Raw genomic sequence first — 19,599 nt, forward strand, 5'->3', positions numbered from 1 at the left:
CCCAACCTCGTGTAGTATCCAGGTTAACGGTGTTAGCAAGTAGAAAGAAGTATATATACTCACAAAGATAGGTTGCAGACACGGCAACCACTCTTACTGGCATGTGAGGAAGTACAATATTGTAAATGTGGATTGAGTCCTGAGCGTGTGTCAATCCTCTTTTATGGCACTTGAACTTGACCTGATGAAGCGGTTGTAGCTGCAAAACGCGTTGTCTGATGTGCATAATAAAAACATAGTTTTAACGAAAACCTTGCTTTCTTGAAAATGGCAGCACTAAGGTAAGATTTTCTTACCAGTTTATTCGTCCACCTGAATATTTCTACCTTGGGCGCCTCCCACCCTCTCTTAACTTATCTCAAGATGCCTCTCACTGTTTGTTGGCTGTTTAAGTGCTTCAGAAAACAGGACAGTATACAACCCAGTGGGTCAAAGAGCTCAGAGAAGCTATTTTGCATGGATAGCAAGTGAAGTTTTTTTTAACTCTTCCTGTACCAGAAACAATATGATACTTGTATATGTGCTACTAATGTTCTATTTCTTAGCTGTACTACACATGCAATCCACTATCTCATACGTTTATTTTCGCTTCAGGTTTTCTTTAAGTTTGAAAACCCAATGTCCTCTCCTCATAGGTTATACTTTTGTGCATAAACTGAGAATAGCTCTGTATTTTGCTCCTTATCCCAGTGGTATCATTTGTGATGCAAATTGATTTACTCTTGCATTTCCCTTACATGTTCAGGTCTTATCGGATATATTCAATGCACCAGTGCACACCATTGCCACGGCTAACTCTGCCTGCCTGGGATGTGCCTATCGAGCAGCGCATGGTAAGAATGCTCATTAAAAATTACTGGCTGTTTTATTGCTTTCTAATCCTCCTGCAATACACAGAGCTCTTGTTAAGCTTGTCACACTAACAGATTTCAAGTCAATCTTTTCTGCAAAGCCATATTTGTTTTCCTAGAGTAAATATTTCTGCAAATGAAATGAGCAGCATTGTGAAGTGTAAGAAAAGAGCAGGGAATATGCACGGAGAATAGTAATTAATGGCGTCTAATGAGAGCTGAACATAGCATTGCACAGCAATTGTTAGAATAAATTGACTTTTATAAACCCAGATCTGGAGAGAGAAAACACATCTGCTTTAATACAATTAAATTTGAATTCAATAAGGCTGAAAGAAGAGTCCACTGTTTGGGCTTTGAATGCGAATGAGTGTTTTATGCTATCCAAATGAAAGTATGGCAAAGTCACACTCGTTGTCTGCAGAGCTTCAGAAAAGCACTATATATATATATATATATATATATATATATAGTATATGGGTCCATCGAAAAATGGCGCAGGGAGGAAAAAGGCGCACCGTTCTGCCGATAAATGTATCGTAAAACGCTATTTACCGTTTTAATGTAAATACATTAAAACGGTAAATATTTTTTTTCTGATACATTTATTTCAGAACGGTGGGCCATTAAATAATGCAGGGGGCTGCCAGTATATGCAGTGGGGGTTGGGGGAGAGAGGCAGTGGGACACTGAAGGGAATAGGCATCGGGGGAGGATGTGTGTAATATGCATACATTACCTTGTCCCGGCCGCCGATCGCTCCTTCCCTCCGCTCCTTCACTTCTTCAATTCGTTTGCTGTAGTCCTGCAGCCGGCCAATCACCATGTGGCTTCAGACTGATATATATATATATGCATATTACACACATCCTCCCCGATGCCTATTCCCTCCAGTGTCCCGCTGGCCGCTGCCTCTCTAACCCCCCTCCCCCCTCTGCATTTTTGAAGACTTATAACGCTATTTAGCGTTATAAGTGTAAGGCACACTGCCTGCACCATTTTTCAACACTTATAACGCTAAATAGCGTTATGTAATGTAAGTCTATGCAGCACCCTTTTCATTCCCCTGGCGCTGAGCGCCATTTTTAACTGTCACGATATATATATGTATATATATATATATATATATATATATATATATATATATATATATATATATATGTATATATATATATGTGTGTGTGTGTGTGTGTGTGTGTGTGTGTGTGTGTGTGTGTGTATATGTATATATATACATGTATATATACAGTGGGTTGCAAAAGTATTCGGCCCCCTGAAGTTTTCCACATTTTGTCATATTACTGCCACAAACATGGATCAATTTTATTGGAATTTCACATGAAAGACCAACACAAAGTGGTGTACACATGAGAAGTGGAACAGAAATCATACATGATTCCAAACATTTTTTACAAATAAATAACTGCAAAGTGGTGTGTGCATAATTATTCGGCCCCCTTTGATGAGTACAGTCAGTTGCCTATTGACATTGCCTGATGAGTGCTAATGACTAAATAGAATGCACCTGTGTGTAATCTAATGTCAGTACAAATACAGCTGCTCTGTGAGCGCCTCAGAGGTTGTCTAAGAGAATATTGGGAGAAACAACAACGTGAAGTCCAAAGAACACACAAGACAGGTCAGGGATAAAGTTATTAAGAAATTTAAAGCAGGCTTAGGCAAAAAAAAGATTTCCAAAGCCTTGAACATCCCACGGAGCACTGTTCAAGCGATCATTCAGAAATGGAAGGAGTATGGCACAACTGTAAACCTACCAAGACAAGGCCATCCACCTAAATTCACAGGCCAAACAAGGAGGGCGCTGATCAGAAACGCAGTCAAGAGGCCCATGGTGACTCTGGACGAGCTGCAGAGATCTACAGCTCAGGTGGGAGACTCTGTCCATAGGACAACTATTAGTCATGCACTGTACAAAGTTGGACTTTATGGAAGAGTGACAAGAAGAAAGGCAATGTCAACAGAAAGCATAAGAAGTCCCGTTTGCAGTTTGCCACAAGCCATGTGAGGGACACAGCAACCATGTGGAAGAAGGTGCTCTGGTCAGATGAGACCAAAATGAAACTTTTTGGCCAAAATGCAAAACACTATGTGTGGCGGAAAACTAACACTGCACATCACTCTGAACACACCATCCCCACTGTCAAATATGGTGGTGGCAGCATCATGCTCGGGGGGTGCATCTCTTCAGCAGGGACAGGGAAGCTGGTCAGAATTGATGGGAAGATGGATGGAGCCAAATACAGGGCAAACTTGGAAGAAAACCTCTTGGAGACTGCAAAAGACTTGAGACTGGGGCGGAGGTTCACCTTCCAGCAGGACAATGACCCTAAACATAAAGCCAGGGCAACAATTAAATGGTTTAAAACAAATCATATCCAAGTGTTAGAATGGCCCAGTCAAAGTCCAAATCTAAATCCAATCGAGAATCTGTGGCAAGATCTGAAAACTGCTGTTCACAAACGCTGTCCATCTAATCTGACTGAGCTGGAGCTGTTTTGCAAAGAAGAATGGGCAAGGATTTCAGTCTCTAGATGTGCAAAGCTGGTAGAGACATACCCTAAAAGACTGGCAGCTGTAATTGCAGCAAAAGGTGGTTCTACAAAGTATTGACTCAGGGGCTGAATAATTACGCACACCCCACTTTGCAGTTATTTATTTGTGAAGAATGTTTGGAATGATGTATGATTTTCGATCCACTTCCCACATGTACACCACTTTGTATTGGTCTTTCACGTGGAATTCCAATAACATTGATTCATGTTTGTGGCAGTAATGTGTCAAAATGTGGAAAACTTCAAGGGGGCCGAATACTTTTGCAACCCACTATATATATATATATATATATATATATATATATATATATATATATATATATATATATATATATATATATATATATATATAATCTCTAAGATTTGTGTACAGTTACCCCACTTACCTTTGTCCCAAATAATGTCATCTGTTTACAAATCAGTGTTTCAGCCTGCAGGCCTCTGTCCACTGGAGCTTAAATGAGGCTTAAAGGGAACCTGAAGCGAAAAGTATATGGAGGCTGCCATATTTATTTCCTTTGAAACAATACCACCAGTTGCCTGGACCAGTTGTCCACCAATGTTTACACCCTTTTCCTTGCCTGTCCCTGGTGACTCTCACAACCTGGGGGCCCATCTCATAAGGGACATTCTGTAAAACAAGTGTGGACAGTGTCGGACTGAGAGGTGGAAAACCTGAGGAAATCCACCTGCTGCCTGAGCAGCAGTAACCTTGTGATATCTCTCCCAATAGAAAGCTGTAGCAAGTCTTCACTGTAAGCAGCAACACATGATTACTGCTGCTTGGTCAGCGAGTGGATTTCCTCAGCTTTACCTCCTCCAAGTCCAACACCGAGTGTGGACATCGTGATCTTCACACCCATAACAAGTGTAGCCACAAACACCTGATCTGGAGGATGGACCCCTTTGTTGGAGTGAGTGAGGTAGTAGTTGGGGCTCCCTTACAGGTCTGCCCCCCCTGCAGTCGCAGAGGCTGCTCCCCTTTAGTTACGTCCCTGAGATAGTACAGAATGTACCTTTTTAGTGAATAGCGCTTTGCCGAGGCTTTCATGCGGGCACAGTCCACACTGTTTGTCTTCAAACAAATGCAGCTCTTTAATGTCCATTTTAAATAACAAAGTATCGTGTTTCGTTGATTATAACAGCGCACACATTGCTACTGACATTAATGGTCCTATGATGTATTCATACCGATGTACATCCATTGTCCTCTAATGCCATTCTATGGCGTGCATACATTACAGGGGGCTTATTTCTTAGGCCATGTACATTGCCTTGTGCTACAGTAGGTCTCTCTGGTAATTGATTCAGAGGCCAGTTCTTTCAGGGCATTTGTATCCTACGGTTTTCAGGTTCTGCATTGTGATCCATGCAGTGATAATATGCTTTGTGAAAGACTAACACAATGATCCTACAAATACAAGATCAGAATGTACGGAACAATGTGCGCATTAAAATCCTCTTCCCCAGAACATCGTGATTTATTGTCCTTGGAGGAATAAGGCGACCTTGGCCTTCTTTTGTCAATATTTGCTGCTCTGTGCTAATCAATCTTCACTTCAACAATATTTAAAAACTGATCAAGCAAGATTAGCTGTTTCAGAGCAATCTTTGGTTGTGAAACAAGGTTAAACTAAATCCAATTACTGTGCAATTATTTCTGCTAGAGATCGCTGAAGGTAAATGTTGGGGTTAGTGGAATTAAAGTGAACCTCCACTTGTGAGAAATAAACAAGACCTTCAGTTTAGTTCAAAGGGTGGTCATACATCAGGTAACTTGGTGGCCGATCGTCCATCCGATTCGATTATTATAAGTGAATTGGATGGAAAGTGGTGCTGCCAAGAGCATGCCCAATCGATGATGCGACCAACAAAATTGGTCGCATGTATCAATCGGACCTGCTGCGAGATGTATGGCCAACTTGCTTGATCACGTGCGCAGCAATAACTGCTTGTGATTTTGGGACCAGCAGGCGAAATGCGACGGAACCCCCAGCGCGGTCCCCCCTAATGTAAAATGTACCCCTGGTGCCCGATGCAGTATACTTTACCTGTCCATGTCCACCGCTGGCTCTGTATTCACACATGCGCCCCACGTGGTTGCTGCCGTAATGTGGATGACGTTACACACAGGGCTGGATTTAGGCCAAGGTCACCTAGGCCATGGCCTAGGTCACCACAGGAACAAGGGCATCAAAGAAGCAGACTAAAGTAGTGCAGCATTTGAAAACTTGGAAATGCTGCAATGCAGGGAGATCAGGTGAGCACTTGACTGTGGTACTCTGTTAGTTGCCTGTGCAGCAGCCACCTTGCTCTCTGTGCACATTTGCATTGTGGCGGCTGGCTTTGGACTTGGCAGTATTGGAGACGGAAAGGAAGAGGAAGCTTCTGTACTGGAGATGAGCGGAGAAATTAGTGACACTGAGGGCTGCTGCAGTGTGAAGGCAAGCTGGTTACCTATCCTGAAAGGGGGGGGGAGTGGGAAAAGGAGGGATTAAGGGAGTCATCTGGCTACCTATACTGGAGGGAAAGGGGAGGAGTCATCTGGCTACCTATACTGGAGGGGGGGGGGGGTCATCAGGTTACCTATACTGAAGGGGGGCGCGGTGGGTGACAGTGGCCTTGGGCGGTAAAGAGCACAAACCCGGCCCTGGTTACACACGCACACACGTTTATGCTGGCAACCAACTGGAGCCCATGTATGAAGACGAAGCCAGTGTTGGAAGAGATGGGTAAAGTATACTGCACCGGGGGGGACCATTTTACATTAAGGTGTTGCCCATGTTGCATGGCAACAGGATCCAAAGTCAAGTTAAAGAGGAACTTTAACCAAGGATCAGTAGCTGATGCCCCCTTTCCTACAAGAAATCTTTACCTTTTCTTGAATGGATCATCAGATGGGGTCTGTGTGGCTTATATTGTGGTGAAACCGCTCCCACAGTGTGATGTCATGACCAATGTCATGACAGTTTCCTTTCTGATGTTTTTTCTTGTCTGCCAGTAGTAAAGATGATGATGTGCAGGCTGATTATGGATCAAACAACATGAATGAAATACATGGCGAATATCATTTAATTCTTGATCTCCTATTTTTCAACAACTAGAAAAGTATCAACCAATCACTTCAGTTTCATCTCTGTGCTGAGGTAAAACTGTGTTTAGTTCCAGTCTGTTGATGTTTGCAGGCTGCATAATATCATGAATAGTGTGAAGTAAATGTACCATCCGCATCTTGCTTAATGGAATGAATACTTGCCTCTGGACAGAGTTACATTATGAGGATTATTCACACTAATGTACATGATTATAAGAAGAGATTACCTTCTATTGTGCGGCGGGGGTGAGAAACTGCGTGAAGAAAGCTAGGTTATCGTTCTTCATAAACAGCCTCCTAATTTCCCGGTAACCTTGCTTGCAATCCCCTCATTAATGGTGTCCTTTTAGCAGCAGGTCCTTTAATCATTCCGATTCCAAGCGTTATGCTCGACAGTCAACAGGCAAACAGGTCAATATGGTCAGAGAATCATCATTTGTCAGTAGTGGCCAAATAACCAGGATGTAAGCTGCAGTGACAGTCATCTACATAAATGTACTTTTAATGCTGGATGATGCAGCAAGTTTCTGTACTGTGATACCACAATAATCATTCTGTTTGTTGTGTGGAGAAGGGTGGAGGCACCTAAAAATAAATATCTCTCAAAGTGTACGTTATAAAGACATGAAATACATGAGGTATCTTACTTCTCCAGATAAACCAACCCAGAAAAACAAGGGTTTAGATCAGGTAAGGTTTATTCAAGCACAATTAAAATTAAAATTTACAGGAGAGAGACCACCCGGCAGGAGTACTGAGCGGGGACTACTGTTTTCCCAGTAGGCGATATATGGTGGTAGCAGGTTCTGCAACCCACCTTTGTGAGTATAACTGCTCTTAATATTAAGCTAATTTTATCCTACGATATACTGCACCATTTGGCTCCTGGTCTTGTCTTAGTCACACAGGCTACCGTGGTTCCCCCACAGTGACCAGCCCTACTTCTACTGTTTGTTGTTCTCATATCTCAATGGTGTCTATCGCGCAGTTATGTACAGGTGCAGCAATTATGGACATGCAAAAATGTTACTATGACTGGCAATTTGGTATAGCAGAAGTATTGATTTGGTTTTATATGGTATGAAAGGATAATATCAGATGTCAAATTTACCCTCTGATATCCTGTAATATGTCCTCATTTTACCTGTCCTGACCCTAGTCCTTCAAACTATTCTAATGCTAACATTAAAGTGATATGAAACTCAAATGTAATCTATTGTCTAAATATTAAACACAGCATAAATTAAAAAAGAAAAAAAAACATATTAATGGTTTTCAAGTTACTGGAAGAGTTAATAATTGAAACCTTCCAATTCACTTATGCTGGGAATACACGGCTCAATTCTAAGCAATTCTAAGCCATTTAGATGGCTCGATAGATAATTTCCAACATGTCCGATCTCGCGCCCGATCGTTTCCGCGCTCGATTCTGCATGGAGGACAATGGCAAAAGATAAGAAAAATGAACGGAAGATAAGAGAATCACCCGCAGAATCAAGCACAGAAAACGATCGGGCGCGGAATCGACCTGTGTATTCCCAGCATTAGAAGCTACTGTAATTCATAAGCTTTCTGTTGCCAGACAAAATTATCAAATTGTGTTGAAGTTAACTGAGCTGTGTAAACAATGAAGAATAGCTTCAACTATATCCAAGGGGCTGAAAACCTTCTTTAAGGGAACCTAAGGTGAAATACAGTAAATGTTGACAATTTCACTTACAACGGGCTTCTTCCAGTTCCCTACGGTCCTTCTTTCTCCTAGCCATCTTTTTATTTCTTCATCCTGCTAATTATTTGCATACTAATTATACAAACATTAATACAGTATTTCCTTATCAACTACTCAAACAGTCAGTATACACATAATTTATTAGCAAGACGCTAAAATAAAGACTTTGTGATCTTGGTCTTAGTCCACCTGAACCTAAATTTGGACATCAATACTAGTGACAATCAGTATTTAGGATAATCTATGATAAGTGTTAAAGTGATGTGAAATCCAAAATCATTACATGATGGCAAAAAAACAAAACAAAAACATAAAAGACTGGTCTAATGCCACTAGAAAACATTATCTGCTTTGTTTGTTATTTCATATAAATGTCATGTTAGTTTTGTATTGAGTAGAAGGTGGTCATTGGAATAATGTGTCTGGCATTCATCGTGGTAAGTAATATTCGCAATGAACTTCTCTTCCTTACAGGTATTGCTGTGCGGTCATCCCCCGTTTCCTTTGCAGATGTTGTGAAACCAGCCCAACAACAGCTGGCTGTTACACCGAGGCTGGAGGCAGAAAAGGTAATTCTTTAAGGGGAGGACGGCTGGGGAATGGTTATGGTCTGCTGTGTGATTCACACTGTACTGCTTCAATGGGAAATCTGCAAACCTACAGAGTGCTTTGCCCTGTTTGGGGCCAATGTTGTTTTTTTGCTGACCACAAAAGAAACAAAACTAATAAAATCTTTTTGATTTTTAAGAAAAAAGGTAATATTGGCTTACATATTTTTAGAATATGGTACCTTGATGGTCCTCAGTTAAAGCAGTTGATATAGATCATTCACATTATTCACAGTTTCAATAGATTAAGGGTAAAATGCAATATAATAATATCTAGGCATACACTATGCAATGTGGAATGATCGCACAGCATCCAAAAATGTTCACCCACAGTATAGGTAGGTAGCCAGGTATAGGTGCCCCCTGTATAGGGTAGCCAGGTGTGGTTGCCCCAGTATAGGTAGCCAGTATAGTTGTCCCAGTATAGGTAGCTAGTATAGTTGTCCCAAGCATAGGCAGCTAATATTGTTGCACCTGTATAGGTAGCCAGTATAGTTGCCCCAGTATAGGTAGCTAGTATAGTTGCCCCCAGTATAGTTGCCCCAGTATAGGTAGCTAGTAAATTTGCCCCAATATAGGTAGTATAGTTGCACCAGTATAGGTAGTTTAGCTTCCCCCAGCAAAGCTCTCCTGCTCCTTCAATGCCGCCCTCCACAGCCAGGGAGGCGGCAGTAAACTGGGTGGCAGCAGGCCAGGCACACTTCCTCTTTCTGCCTGACGTCGCCTCCAGACTTCTGCCGCCTGAGGAAGACGCCTCACTTGCCGCCATAGGTGGGCCAAGCCGGTACCCAGTTCACAATTTTTACCAGATTCCAAGACCTGGTAACCCTGTAGGCAGTGCATGCAGATTTTCAATCAGTTTCAAGCTGTGTACAGGTTGTAGAGGGACTCAAACAGATAATGATCTGAAAGGGATCTATCTGTTGGCCACATCAACCTATGTATGGCCATCTTTTGAGAGAGATCTTTCCTGAACCTGCTCTATTGGCATATCTACAGCCTGAAATCCTTTCCAGGGAATGTAAAGAATAAATCAAATTCTTAGAATCCCCCCTGAAGAGATGGGCTAGTCAAAAACCTGTCAGTTTTGTCAGATTTCTACTTATTACTGTAAGTGACTGCAACATATGAGAAAAGTAATTTATAGCTTATTTTACTATGGAAACCCATACTTCTTGTTCTTATGTGTTTACATGTATTTTACATTTGACCATTTTTTGTGATAGTGGTCCTCTAAGCCTTCAAGTTTTTACAAATGCAAATAAAAATAAAGAGTAGGCTAACTAAAGCTTTAGGACCATGGGATATATTCACGTAATGTTAGTCAAAATACTGTGTGTTCCTTTACTGGTACTCCCAGTCCCAACAGTTGCATAGCGTGCATTATGCAATTAGTATGACCCATGTTACGTAGGCCATACATACATTTCCTAGGTAACACATACATTAAATAAAGCAGGTCACGCATCATTGTGCAATGCACTGTACCTAACTGCTGTATGCTCCCTGCGCACTGCAATTTGACTGACATTACATGAATACACCACTAGGGGGTTGATTCATTAAGCTTGATACACTTAACAGGCAGCGCATTGGGCCAACCAAAGTGCAGGGATCACGCCCTGTAAGCCACTGGACCCAACGGGGCTCAGGGCGGGTTGAGTGGGGCAGTCCACATTTGGAAGGAGTGCACGTAAGTTGCCAGTGCATACTATGCTGCACTACTGCGCGTAGCATGCGCACAACTTGTGCTGTTCACATTAAAGTGAACCTCCAGGCTAAAAATCTACTCAGCAGCACTGAAAAGGCTTGGAGTTTCTTTAACAGTTTCACAGCATTAGAACTTTGTTTTTCTTACAAAAGGCTCATTTTTAGCTGCACAGAAGCTAAGCTCCGCCCCATCAAAGAAAACTGCCCGGGCATTTTTCCCCTTATGCTGTGCAAAGCATGATGGGATTTCTGATGCTGTTGTTCTCGTTGCTTAGCAACTGGGAGGGGTGAGCAGGACAGTTGGAACTGTGTCTCATGCTCCCTGTCATCTCCTTTCAACCAAAAAGATGGCTACCTTCATGAAATCACAAACATTTGCCTGTTCTTTTAAAACAGGGTGGGTAAGAGATTATATTACCTATTTATTTGAATCAACATAACTAATGTGACTTAATGACGGTATGTTTGTTTAGGCAGAAGTTCCTCTTTAAGCTGCGCTGCATTAGCAGCACATGCTTAATGAATCAACCCCTAAAGGTGCGTACACATGCACTACTAAAGAGAACGACGGGTCCGTCAGACCCTCCCACTGGGCGATCATTCTCCCGACAGTAGTGCATGTGTACAGTCTGTCTTCAGTCTGATCCACTGAGCGGATCGTTCAGAAACAGCCTTATCAGTCTGCAGACAGACTGTACTCACGCACTACTGTCCGGAGAACGACCGCCCAGCAGAAGGGGGCTGACGGACCCGTCGTTCTCTTTAGTAGTGTGTGTGTACGCGCCTTAAGTGTCTCTAATGTGTACTAAGACACAAAAGACTATAACTGACTATAACTGTGTTATATCCCCTGGGGAGAGACTTGTGTTTTCTGAAAGTAAGTCGCTTAGAGATGTTTAAAGACTTTACCAAAACTAAATTTACTCTTTATGCTTCATGAATAGCTCTGTATTGTCTGATAAAATGAAATTGTGAAATCTTTCCATACCATCCTTTACGTAATTAACACTTTTAGATATAACAGATTTCACAAGCGTAATGTGTTATTTACAAAATGCGACATTCGCATACATCCTACCCACACAGTGAGCTCCTGCAAAATATTGTCTGCAAGTCAGTAACTAACCCAAACGCATATGTGAGCGCTGAGCAGGCAACAAAGATGCATTTATGTCTGAGTGCGCAATTCAGCTTTATCATTTGCATTTCTGAGAGATCAGGGAGTGTTTCTCAGCCTGCTGGAAGCCATTGGTCTCAGGAGGGGGTGAGAATTTATAAGCACTTGCTGGGGATACATCAAGGTGATGTGTAAGATGAGAAGAATAGATTTACAGTGATAAAAGGGATTATAGCAAGCAGCATTTACATGTGTGACACTTACATAGCATGGATGAATTTATAATTCTGTCCATGTAGTGATTGTAGTCACTCAGTTGTGTTAGCTCATTCTTAGTAAGGCAAGCTTGTGTTTAAAGCATACATGGATAGTAGGATTGCATAGTGTTTTAACACCTTTACAGTTGTGGCCAAGCTTGGTCCCTCTCCATGAAGGAAAACTCACTTTACAGAGAATCAGAGAAGAAATAAGATAATAGATTTATACGTACTTGGGGCTTCCTCCAGCCCCATCCGCGTGGATCGCTCCCACGCCGCCATCCTCAGCATTCTCTGTCGTCAATACCGGGTCCCGTAACTTCGGCCAGTCAGGGCCAGTTGAAGCAAGCGCAGTGCGTTCCCTCTGTACTGTGTAGGCGCATGCATAAGGCAGGCACTGGAGAGACGGAGGGAGTCACTGCACATGCGTAAAACTGTCCGCGACTGGCCGAAGTTACAGGATCGTTACCGGCAGGGCCGGCCCGCTCATGAGACGGGGTGAAACTTTTGCCTCAGGTGGCAAAGTTCTAGGGGCGGCATCCGCCCGTCCGTGGGTGCGGGGGGGCCGGCCGCCGAGCTGGAGGGGTAGCTGGCAGGACGGGGATATTGGGCCTAGCGGTGGGGAGGGGGGTCGGACCCCCCCTCCCTCGCCTGGGTCCCCCGATCTGCGCTCCCCTCCAGCTTTAAATGTAGAGTAAGCAGCCGACAGACATTAAGAGGTACGGGCGGGGGATCACTCACCTCTTCCTCGTTCCAGTGTGCCCTCCACTGACGTCACTTCCTGCAACGCCGCCCACTGTATTGTACGTGGCCGGCATTGCAGGAAGTGACGTCAGTGGAGCGCACGTTGCAACGAGGAAGAGGTGAGTGATCCCCCGCCCGTGCCTCTTACTGTCTGTCGACTGCTTACTCTACATTTAAAGCTAGAGGGGAGCGCAGATTGGGGGACCCAGGCGAGGGAGGGGGGGTCTGACCCCCCTCCCCACCGCTAGGCCCAATACACCCGTCCTGCCAGCTACCCCTCCAGCTCGGCGGGGGGATTCAATTTTTTCAAAATTTGCCTCAGGCGGCAAAAAGTCTAGGGCCGGCCCTGGTTACCGGCGACAGAGAAGGCTGAGGATGGTTGCATGGGAGCGAACCATGCGGATGGGGCTGGAGGAAGCCCCAGGTATGTATAAATCTGTTATCTTATTTCATCTCCGGGTCTCTTTAAGGCTTTCTTCACATTATAAATCACCAGCGCTGAGCGATTTATAGAGCGCTTTTCAAAGCGCTTTTTCACTTTGTGCTTAGAAAAGTGCTTTGGTAAACACTTTTCTATGCGCTTTTGCTGAGCGATTAGTTTACACACTTCCTGACGTCAGTCAGGAAGTGAACTCTTTGACAATACAATGGGCCTGATTCACAAAGCGGTGATAACTCCGTTATCACGCCTAAAAGACTTTAGGCGTGATAACCTTTGCACCGCTGAGTTAGCACCGATTTGTGCTCTTTATCGCGTTCAAAGTCCCGCGCGTAAACTGAGTTTAGGCGTGATAAAGGGCTTTTCACAGGCGTGCAAACACTTTGAACCTGTGAATCAGGCCCAATGTATTTACTCTTAAAAGCGCGTGGGAAATCGCAATTCAAAACGTTTTTTTTAGCGCTTTGCGATTTCCCTTAACCTTCCATTGAGCAAAAACTCTCAGAAAATGGTACATGTAGCACATTTACAATTTTAATAAAATCAAAACGTGCACATGTGAACACTCTCATAGGAAATGATTGCACAAGTACTTTTAAGGCGATTTCTAAAATTCATGAGGCTTGATTCACAAAGCGGTGCTAACAAATAGCACCCTGGTGAAAAGCCCCTTATCATGCCTAAACTCAGTTTAGGCGTGATAAGTTTAGGCATGATAAGTTTAGGCATGATAAGTTTAGGCGAGATAAGTTTAGGCGTGATATGTTTAAGCACCAACTGGGTTAGCACCGCAGTGCACAGCTGATCAAAAGTTTTGCGCTAGCAAAGCCTGGTGCACTTTGCATAGAGTTTAGTGGCGCTGCTTTGCACGCGGGACTTTGCGCGCGATCTAAACTTATCTAAACTTATCATGCCTAAACTTATCACACCTAAACTGACTTTTCACCAGCACGGTGCAATGGTTATCACGCCTAAAGTCTTTTACTGGGTTAGCACCGCTTTGTGAATCGAGCCCCTAGTGTGAACAAGCCCTAAACCTCATTGAAAAAATGCTTTATGCTGAAGGTATTACATTATTCAGGCTTACATTACTGTATTTTTCAGATAGGGACGGATCTGGGGGGGGGGGGGGGGGGGGAGGTTCATGCGGGTCTCTTGCCCCAGGTGCAGTTTGTTGAATTCTTGAAAAGGCTGCAAAATGAATGGCAGTTCAGGCGCCAAAACCTGACCAGGCGCAACTTGGTCTAGATCCGTCCCACACATTGCTCCTCCACACATACTGTAAGTGACAAGCAAATGTAGTTTTCATTGATAACAAGAGCCCGTCACCAACTGCAGTTTAAAAACCTTTCCCTCCAAAACTTTGAATTAGAACAATGCCAAAATCCCATTTATTAATAATTCAAGATGTTATCACAGACAGAAAACAAATATATTTGCCGTTTTTTAAAAATCAGGATAATAACTTATTCAACGTATAGCATTCTAGCTGCTATGGAAACCGAGTAATTCATCATGGATCTGGGGGGGGGGGCGGGGGGGGGGGGGGGGGACAGGCGGGTCTCTTGCCCCAGGTGCAGTTTGTTGAATTCTTAAAAAGGCTGCAAAATGAATGGCAGTTCAGGCGCCCAAGCCTGACCTTTAGGCGCCAAAACCTGACCTTGCCCCAGGCGCAACTTGGTCTAGATCCGGCCCTGTTTTCAGACTATACGGCACATTTTTTCTCTCCCAGAAGTGGGGAGAAAAGTCCCTGCATCTTATGGTCTAAATACACGGAGTAATACACTCCGCTGCTACTTACATTACACAAGGGGGGTGAAACAGGACTCAAGGGGAGGAAACAAACGGGGGCACAGAGGAGGACACAAAGGAGGATACTGTCATGAATGATATGAAAAGTTGTGCGCAAAATCGATTTCATATTATCCAGTACAGCAGAGGCACATGTTTTTTTCCCTTCCCCATCACTAACTCTGAATGAGAGCAGAGTCCTCACCCACTTCACACATTGCTCCTCCACACATAAGTGACAAGCAAATGTTCTTTTCATTGGTAACAAGAGCCCGTCACCAACTGCAGTTTAAAAACCTTTCCCTCCAAAACTTTGAATTAGAACAATGCCAAAACCCCATTTATTAATAATTCAAGATGAGGTTATCAGACAGAAAACAAATATTTTTTTTAAAAATCAGGATAATAACTTATTCAACTTATAGCATTCTAGCTGCTATGGAAACCGAGTAATTCAGCGTTTGCTGACCACACATGTTAACCTATTGATATTTTGTGCCGTTTCAGTAAGCATTTGACGCAGGTTACAAACCTGCCCTCGGATTTGCTGTAGGCCAATCCATACAGAAATGGTGAAGGTTATTGATAAACTGTGTCATTTTTCACTGTAAAAAGTTTGCCTACCTAACTCACCAGGGGGTATACACACCCAGTTTTTAAAGGGGAACTGAAAAGAGAGGTATATGGAGGCTGTCCTGTTTATTTCTTTTTAATCAATACCAGTTGCCTGGCAGCCCTGCTGGTCTATTTCTGTGCAGTAGTATCTGATTAACCACTTGCCGACCGCCCACAGCCCATGGGCGGCGGCAAAGTGGACGCCTAAAGGACCGCAATACGCCTTCAGGCGGCGCGTCCTTTAGGCATGCCGGGGGAGCGATCGCGTCATTGATGACGCGCGCTTCCCCCGGCAACTGGCTCCGCCCACCCGCCGTAACATCCCGCCGGCCATACGGAAGCGCCGGCGGGATGTTAACCCCGCGATCGCCGCATACAAAGTGTATAATACACTTTGTAATGTTTAGAAAGTGTATTATACAGGCTGCCTCCTGCCCTGGTGGTCCCAGTGTCCGAGGGACCACCAGGGCAGGCTGCAGCCACCCTAGTCTGCACCCAAGCACACTGATTTCTCCCCCCCCTGCCCCAGATCGCCCACAGCACCCATCAGACCCCCCCCCCCCCCCTGCCCACCCCCCAGACCCCTGTTTGCACCCAATCACCCCCCTAATCACCCATCAATCACTCCCTGTCACTATCTGTCAACGCTATTTTTTTTTTATCCCCCCCCCCCTGCTCCCTGCCCCCTCCTGATCACCCCCCACCCCTCAGATTCTCCCCAGACCCCCCCCCCCAGACCACCCCCCCCTGTTTACTGTATGCATCTATCCCCCTGATCACCTGTCAATCACCTGTCAATCACCCATCAATCACCCGTCAATCACCCCCTGTCACTGCCACCCATCAATCAGCCCCTAACCTGCCCCTTGCGGGCAATCTGATCACCCCCCCACACCAATAGATCGCCCACAGATCCGACATCAGATCACCTCCCAAATCCATTGTTTACATCTATTCTCTCCTCTAAACACCCACTAATTACCCATCAATCACCCATCAATCACCCCCTATCATCACTTGTCACTTTTACCTATCAGATCAGACCCTAATCTGCCCCTTGCGGGCACCCAATCACCCGCCCACACGCTCAGATTGCCCTCTGACCCCCCCTTATCAATTCACCAGTGCATTAATTACATCTGTTTTTCCCTGTAATAACCCACTGATCACCTGTCAATCACCTGCCAATCACCTATCACCCATCAATCACCCCGTCACCCCCTGTCACTGCCACCCATCAATCAGCCCCTAACCTGCCCCTTGCGGGCAATCTGATCACCCACCCACACCATTAGATCGCCCGCAAACCCGCCGTCAGATTACCTCCCAAATGTATCGTTTACATCTGTTATCTTCTCTAAACACCCACTAATTACCCATCAATCACCCCCTATCACCACCTGTCACTGTTACCTATCAGATCAGACCCTAATCTGCCCCTTGCGGGCACCCAATCACCCGCCCACACGCTCAGATTGCCCTCAGACCCCCCCCCCTTATCAATTCGCCAGTGCATTAATTACATCTGTCCTTCCCTGTAATAACCCACTGATCACCTGTCAATCACCTGCCAATCACCTATCACCCATCAATCACCCCCTGTCACTGCCACCCAACAATCAGCCCCTAACCTGCCCCTTGCGGGCAATCTGATCACCCACCCACACCAATAGATCGCCCGCAGATCCGACATCAGATCACCACCCAAGCGCAGTGTTTCCATCTATTCTCTCCTCTAAACACCCACTAATTACCCATCAATCACCCATCAATCACTCCCTATCACCACCTGTCACTGTTACCTATCAGATCAGACCCTAATCTGCCCCTTGCGGACACCCAATCGCCCGCCTACACGCTCAGATTGCCCTCAGACCCCCCCTTATCAATTCGCCAGTGCAATATTTACATCTGTTCTCCCCTGTAATAACCCACTGATTACCTGTCAATCACCTATCAATCACCTATCAATCACCCCCTGTCACTGCCACCCATAAATCACCCCCTGTCACTGCCACCCATCAATCACCCGCTGTCACTGCCACCCATCAATCAGCCCCTAACCTGCCCCTTGCGGGCAAACTGATCACCCACCCACACCAATAGATCGCCCGCAGATCCGACATCAGATCACCACCCAAGCGCAGTGTTTCCATCTATTCTCTACCCTAAACACCCACTAATTACCCATCAATCACCCCCTGTCACTGCTACCTATCAGATTAGACCCCTATCTGCCCCTAGGGCACTCAATCACCCGCCCACACCCTCAGAATGCCCTCAGACCCCAGCCCTGATCACCTCGCCAGTGCATTGCTTGCATCTATTCCCCCCTCTAATCACACCTTGAGACACCCATCAATCACCTCCTGTCACCCCCTAGCACACCTACCCATCAGATCAGGCCCCAATTTGCCCCGTGTGGGCTCCTGATCACTCGGCCAAACCCTCAGACCCCCTTCCGATCACCTCCCCAGTGCATGGATTGCATCTATTTTCCCCTCTAACCACCCCCTGAGACACCCATCAATCACCTCCTGTCACCCCCCTAGCACTCCTATCCATCAGATCAGGCCCAATACAACCTGTCATCTAAAAGGCCACCCTGCTTATGACCGGTTCCACAAAATTTGCCCCCTCATAGACCACCTGTCATCAAAATTTGCAGATGCTTATACCCCTGAACAGTCATTTTGAGACATTTGGTTTCCAGACTACTCACGGTTTTGGGCCTGTAAAATGCCAGGGCGGTATAGGAACCCCACAAGTGACCCCATTTTAGAAAAAAAAGACACCCCAAGGTATTATGTTAGGTGTATGACGAGTTCATAGAAGATTTAATTTTTTGTCAAAAGTTAGCGGAAATTAATTTTTATTGGTTTTTTTTCACAAAGTGTCATTTTTCACTAACTTGTGACAAAAAATAAAATCTTCTATGAACTCGCCATACACCTAACGGAATACCTTGGGGTGTCTTCTTTCTAAAATGGGGTCACTTGTGGGGTTCCTATACTGCCCTGGCATTTTAGGGGCCCTAAACCGCGAGGAGTAGTCTAGAAAACAAATGCTTCAAAATGACCTGTGAATAGGACGTTGGGCCCCTTAGCGCACCTAGACTGCAAAAAAGTGTCACACATGTGGTACCCGCCGTACTCGGGAGAAGTAGTATAATGTGTTTTGGGGTGTATTTTTACACATACCCATGCTGGGTGGGAGAAATTTCTATGTAAATGGACAATTGTGTGTAAAAAAATCAAACAATTGTCATTTACAGAGATATTTCTCCCACTTAGCATGGGTATGTGTAAAAATACACCCCAAAACGCATTATACTACTTCTCCTGAGTACAGCGGTACCACATGTGTGGCACTTTTTTACACCCTAAGTACGCTAAGGGGCCCAAAGTCCAATGAGTACCTTTAGGATTTCACAGGTCATTTTGCGACATTTGGTTTCAAGACTACTCCTCACGGTTTAGGGCCCCTAAAATGCCAGGGCAGTATAGGAACCCCACAAATGACCCCATTCTAGAAAGAAGACACCCAAAGGTATTCCGTACGGAGTATGGTGAGTTCATAGAAGATTTTATTTTTTGTCACAAGTTAGCGGAAAATGACACTTTGTGAAAAAAAACTATTAAAATCAATTTCCGCTAACTTGTGACAAAAAAATAAAAACTTCTATGAACTCACCATACTCCTAACGGAATACCTTGGGGTGTCTTCTTTCTAAAATGGGGTCATTAGTGGGGTTCCTATACTGCCCTGGCATTTTAGGGGCCCTAAACCGTGAGGAGTAGTCTTGAAACAAAAATGACCTGTGAAATCCTAAAGGTACTCATTGGACTTTGGGCCCCTTAGTGCAGTTAGGGTGCAAAAAAGTGCCACACATGTGGTATCGCCGTACTCGGGAGAAGTAGTACAATGTGTTTTGGGGTGTATTTTTACACATACCCATGCTGGGTGGGAGAAATACCTCTGTAAATGACAATCTTTTGATTTTTTTACACACAATTGTCCATTTACAGAGGTATTTCTCCCACCCAGCATGGGTATGTGTAAAAATACACC

At 44.6% G+C, this 19,599-nt stretch overlaps 1 protein-coding gene across 2 annotated transcripts in view; it reads left to right on the forward strand.

Moving 5' to 3' along the window:
• The window catches only part of XYLB (xylulokinase), a 351,409-nt gene that overhangs the window by 327,478 nt on the left and 4,332 nt on the right, over positions 1-19,599 (forward strand). For both annotated transcript variants that reach the window (XM_068235920.1, XM_068235921.1), the window contains 2 exons: positions 746-833; positions 8,722-8,816. In XM_068235920.1, the coding sequence (XP_068092021.1) occupies positions 746-833; positions 8,722-8,816 (183 nt within the window). The remainder of the gene's footprint in view (positions 1-745; positions 834-8,721; positions 8,817-19,599) is intronic.

The sequence above is a fragment of the Hyperolius riggenbachi genome, chromosome 5, assembly GCF_040937935.1.
Source record: "Hyperolius riggenbachi isolate aHypRig1 chromosome 5, aHypRig1.pri, whole genome shotgun sequence".
NCBI classification, from domain to species: Eukaryota; Metazoa; Chordata; class Amphibia; order Anura; family Hyperoliidae; genus Hyperolius; species Hyperolius riggenbachi.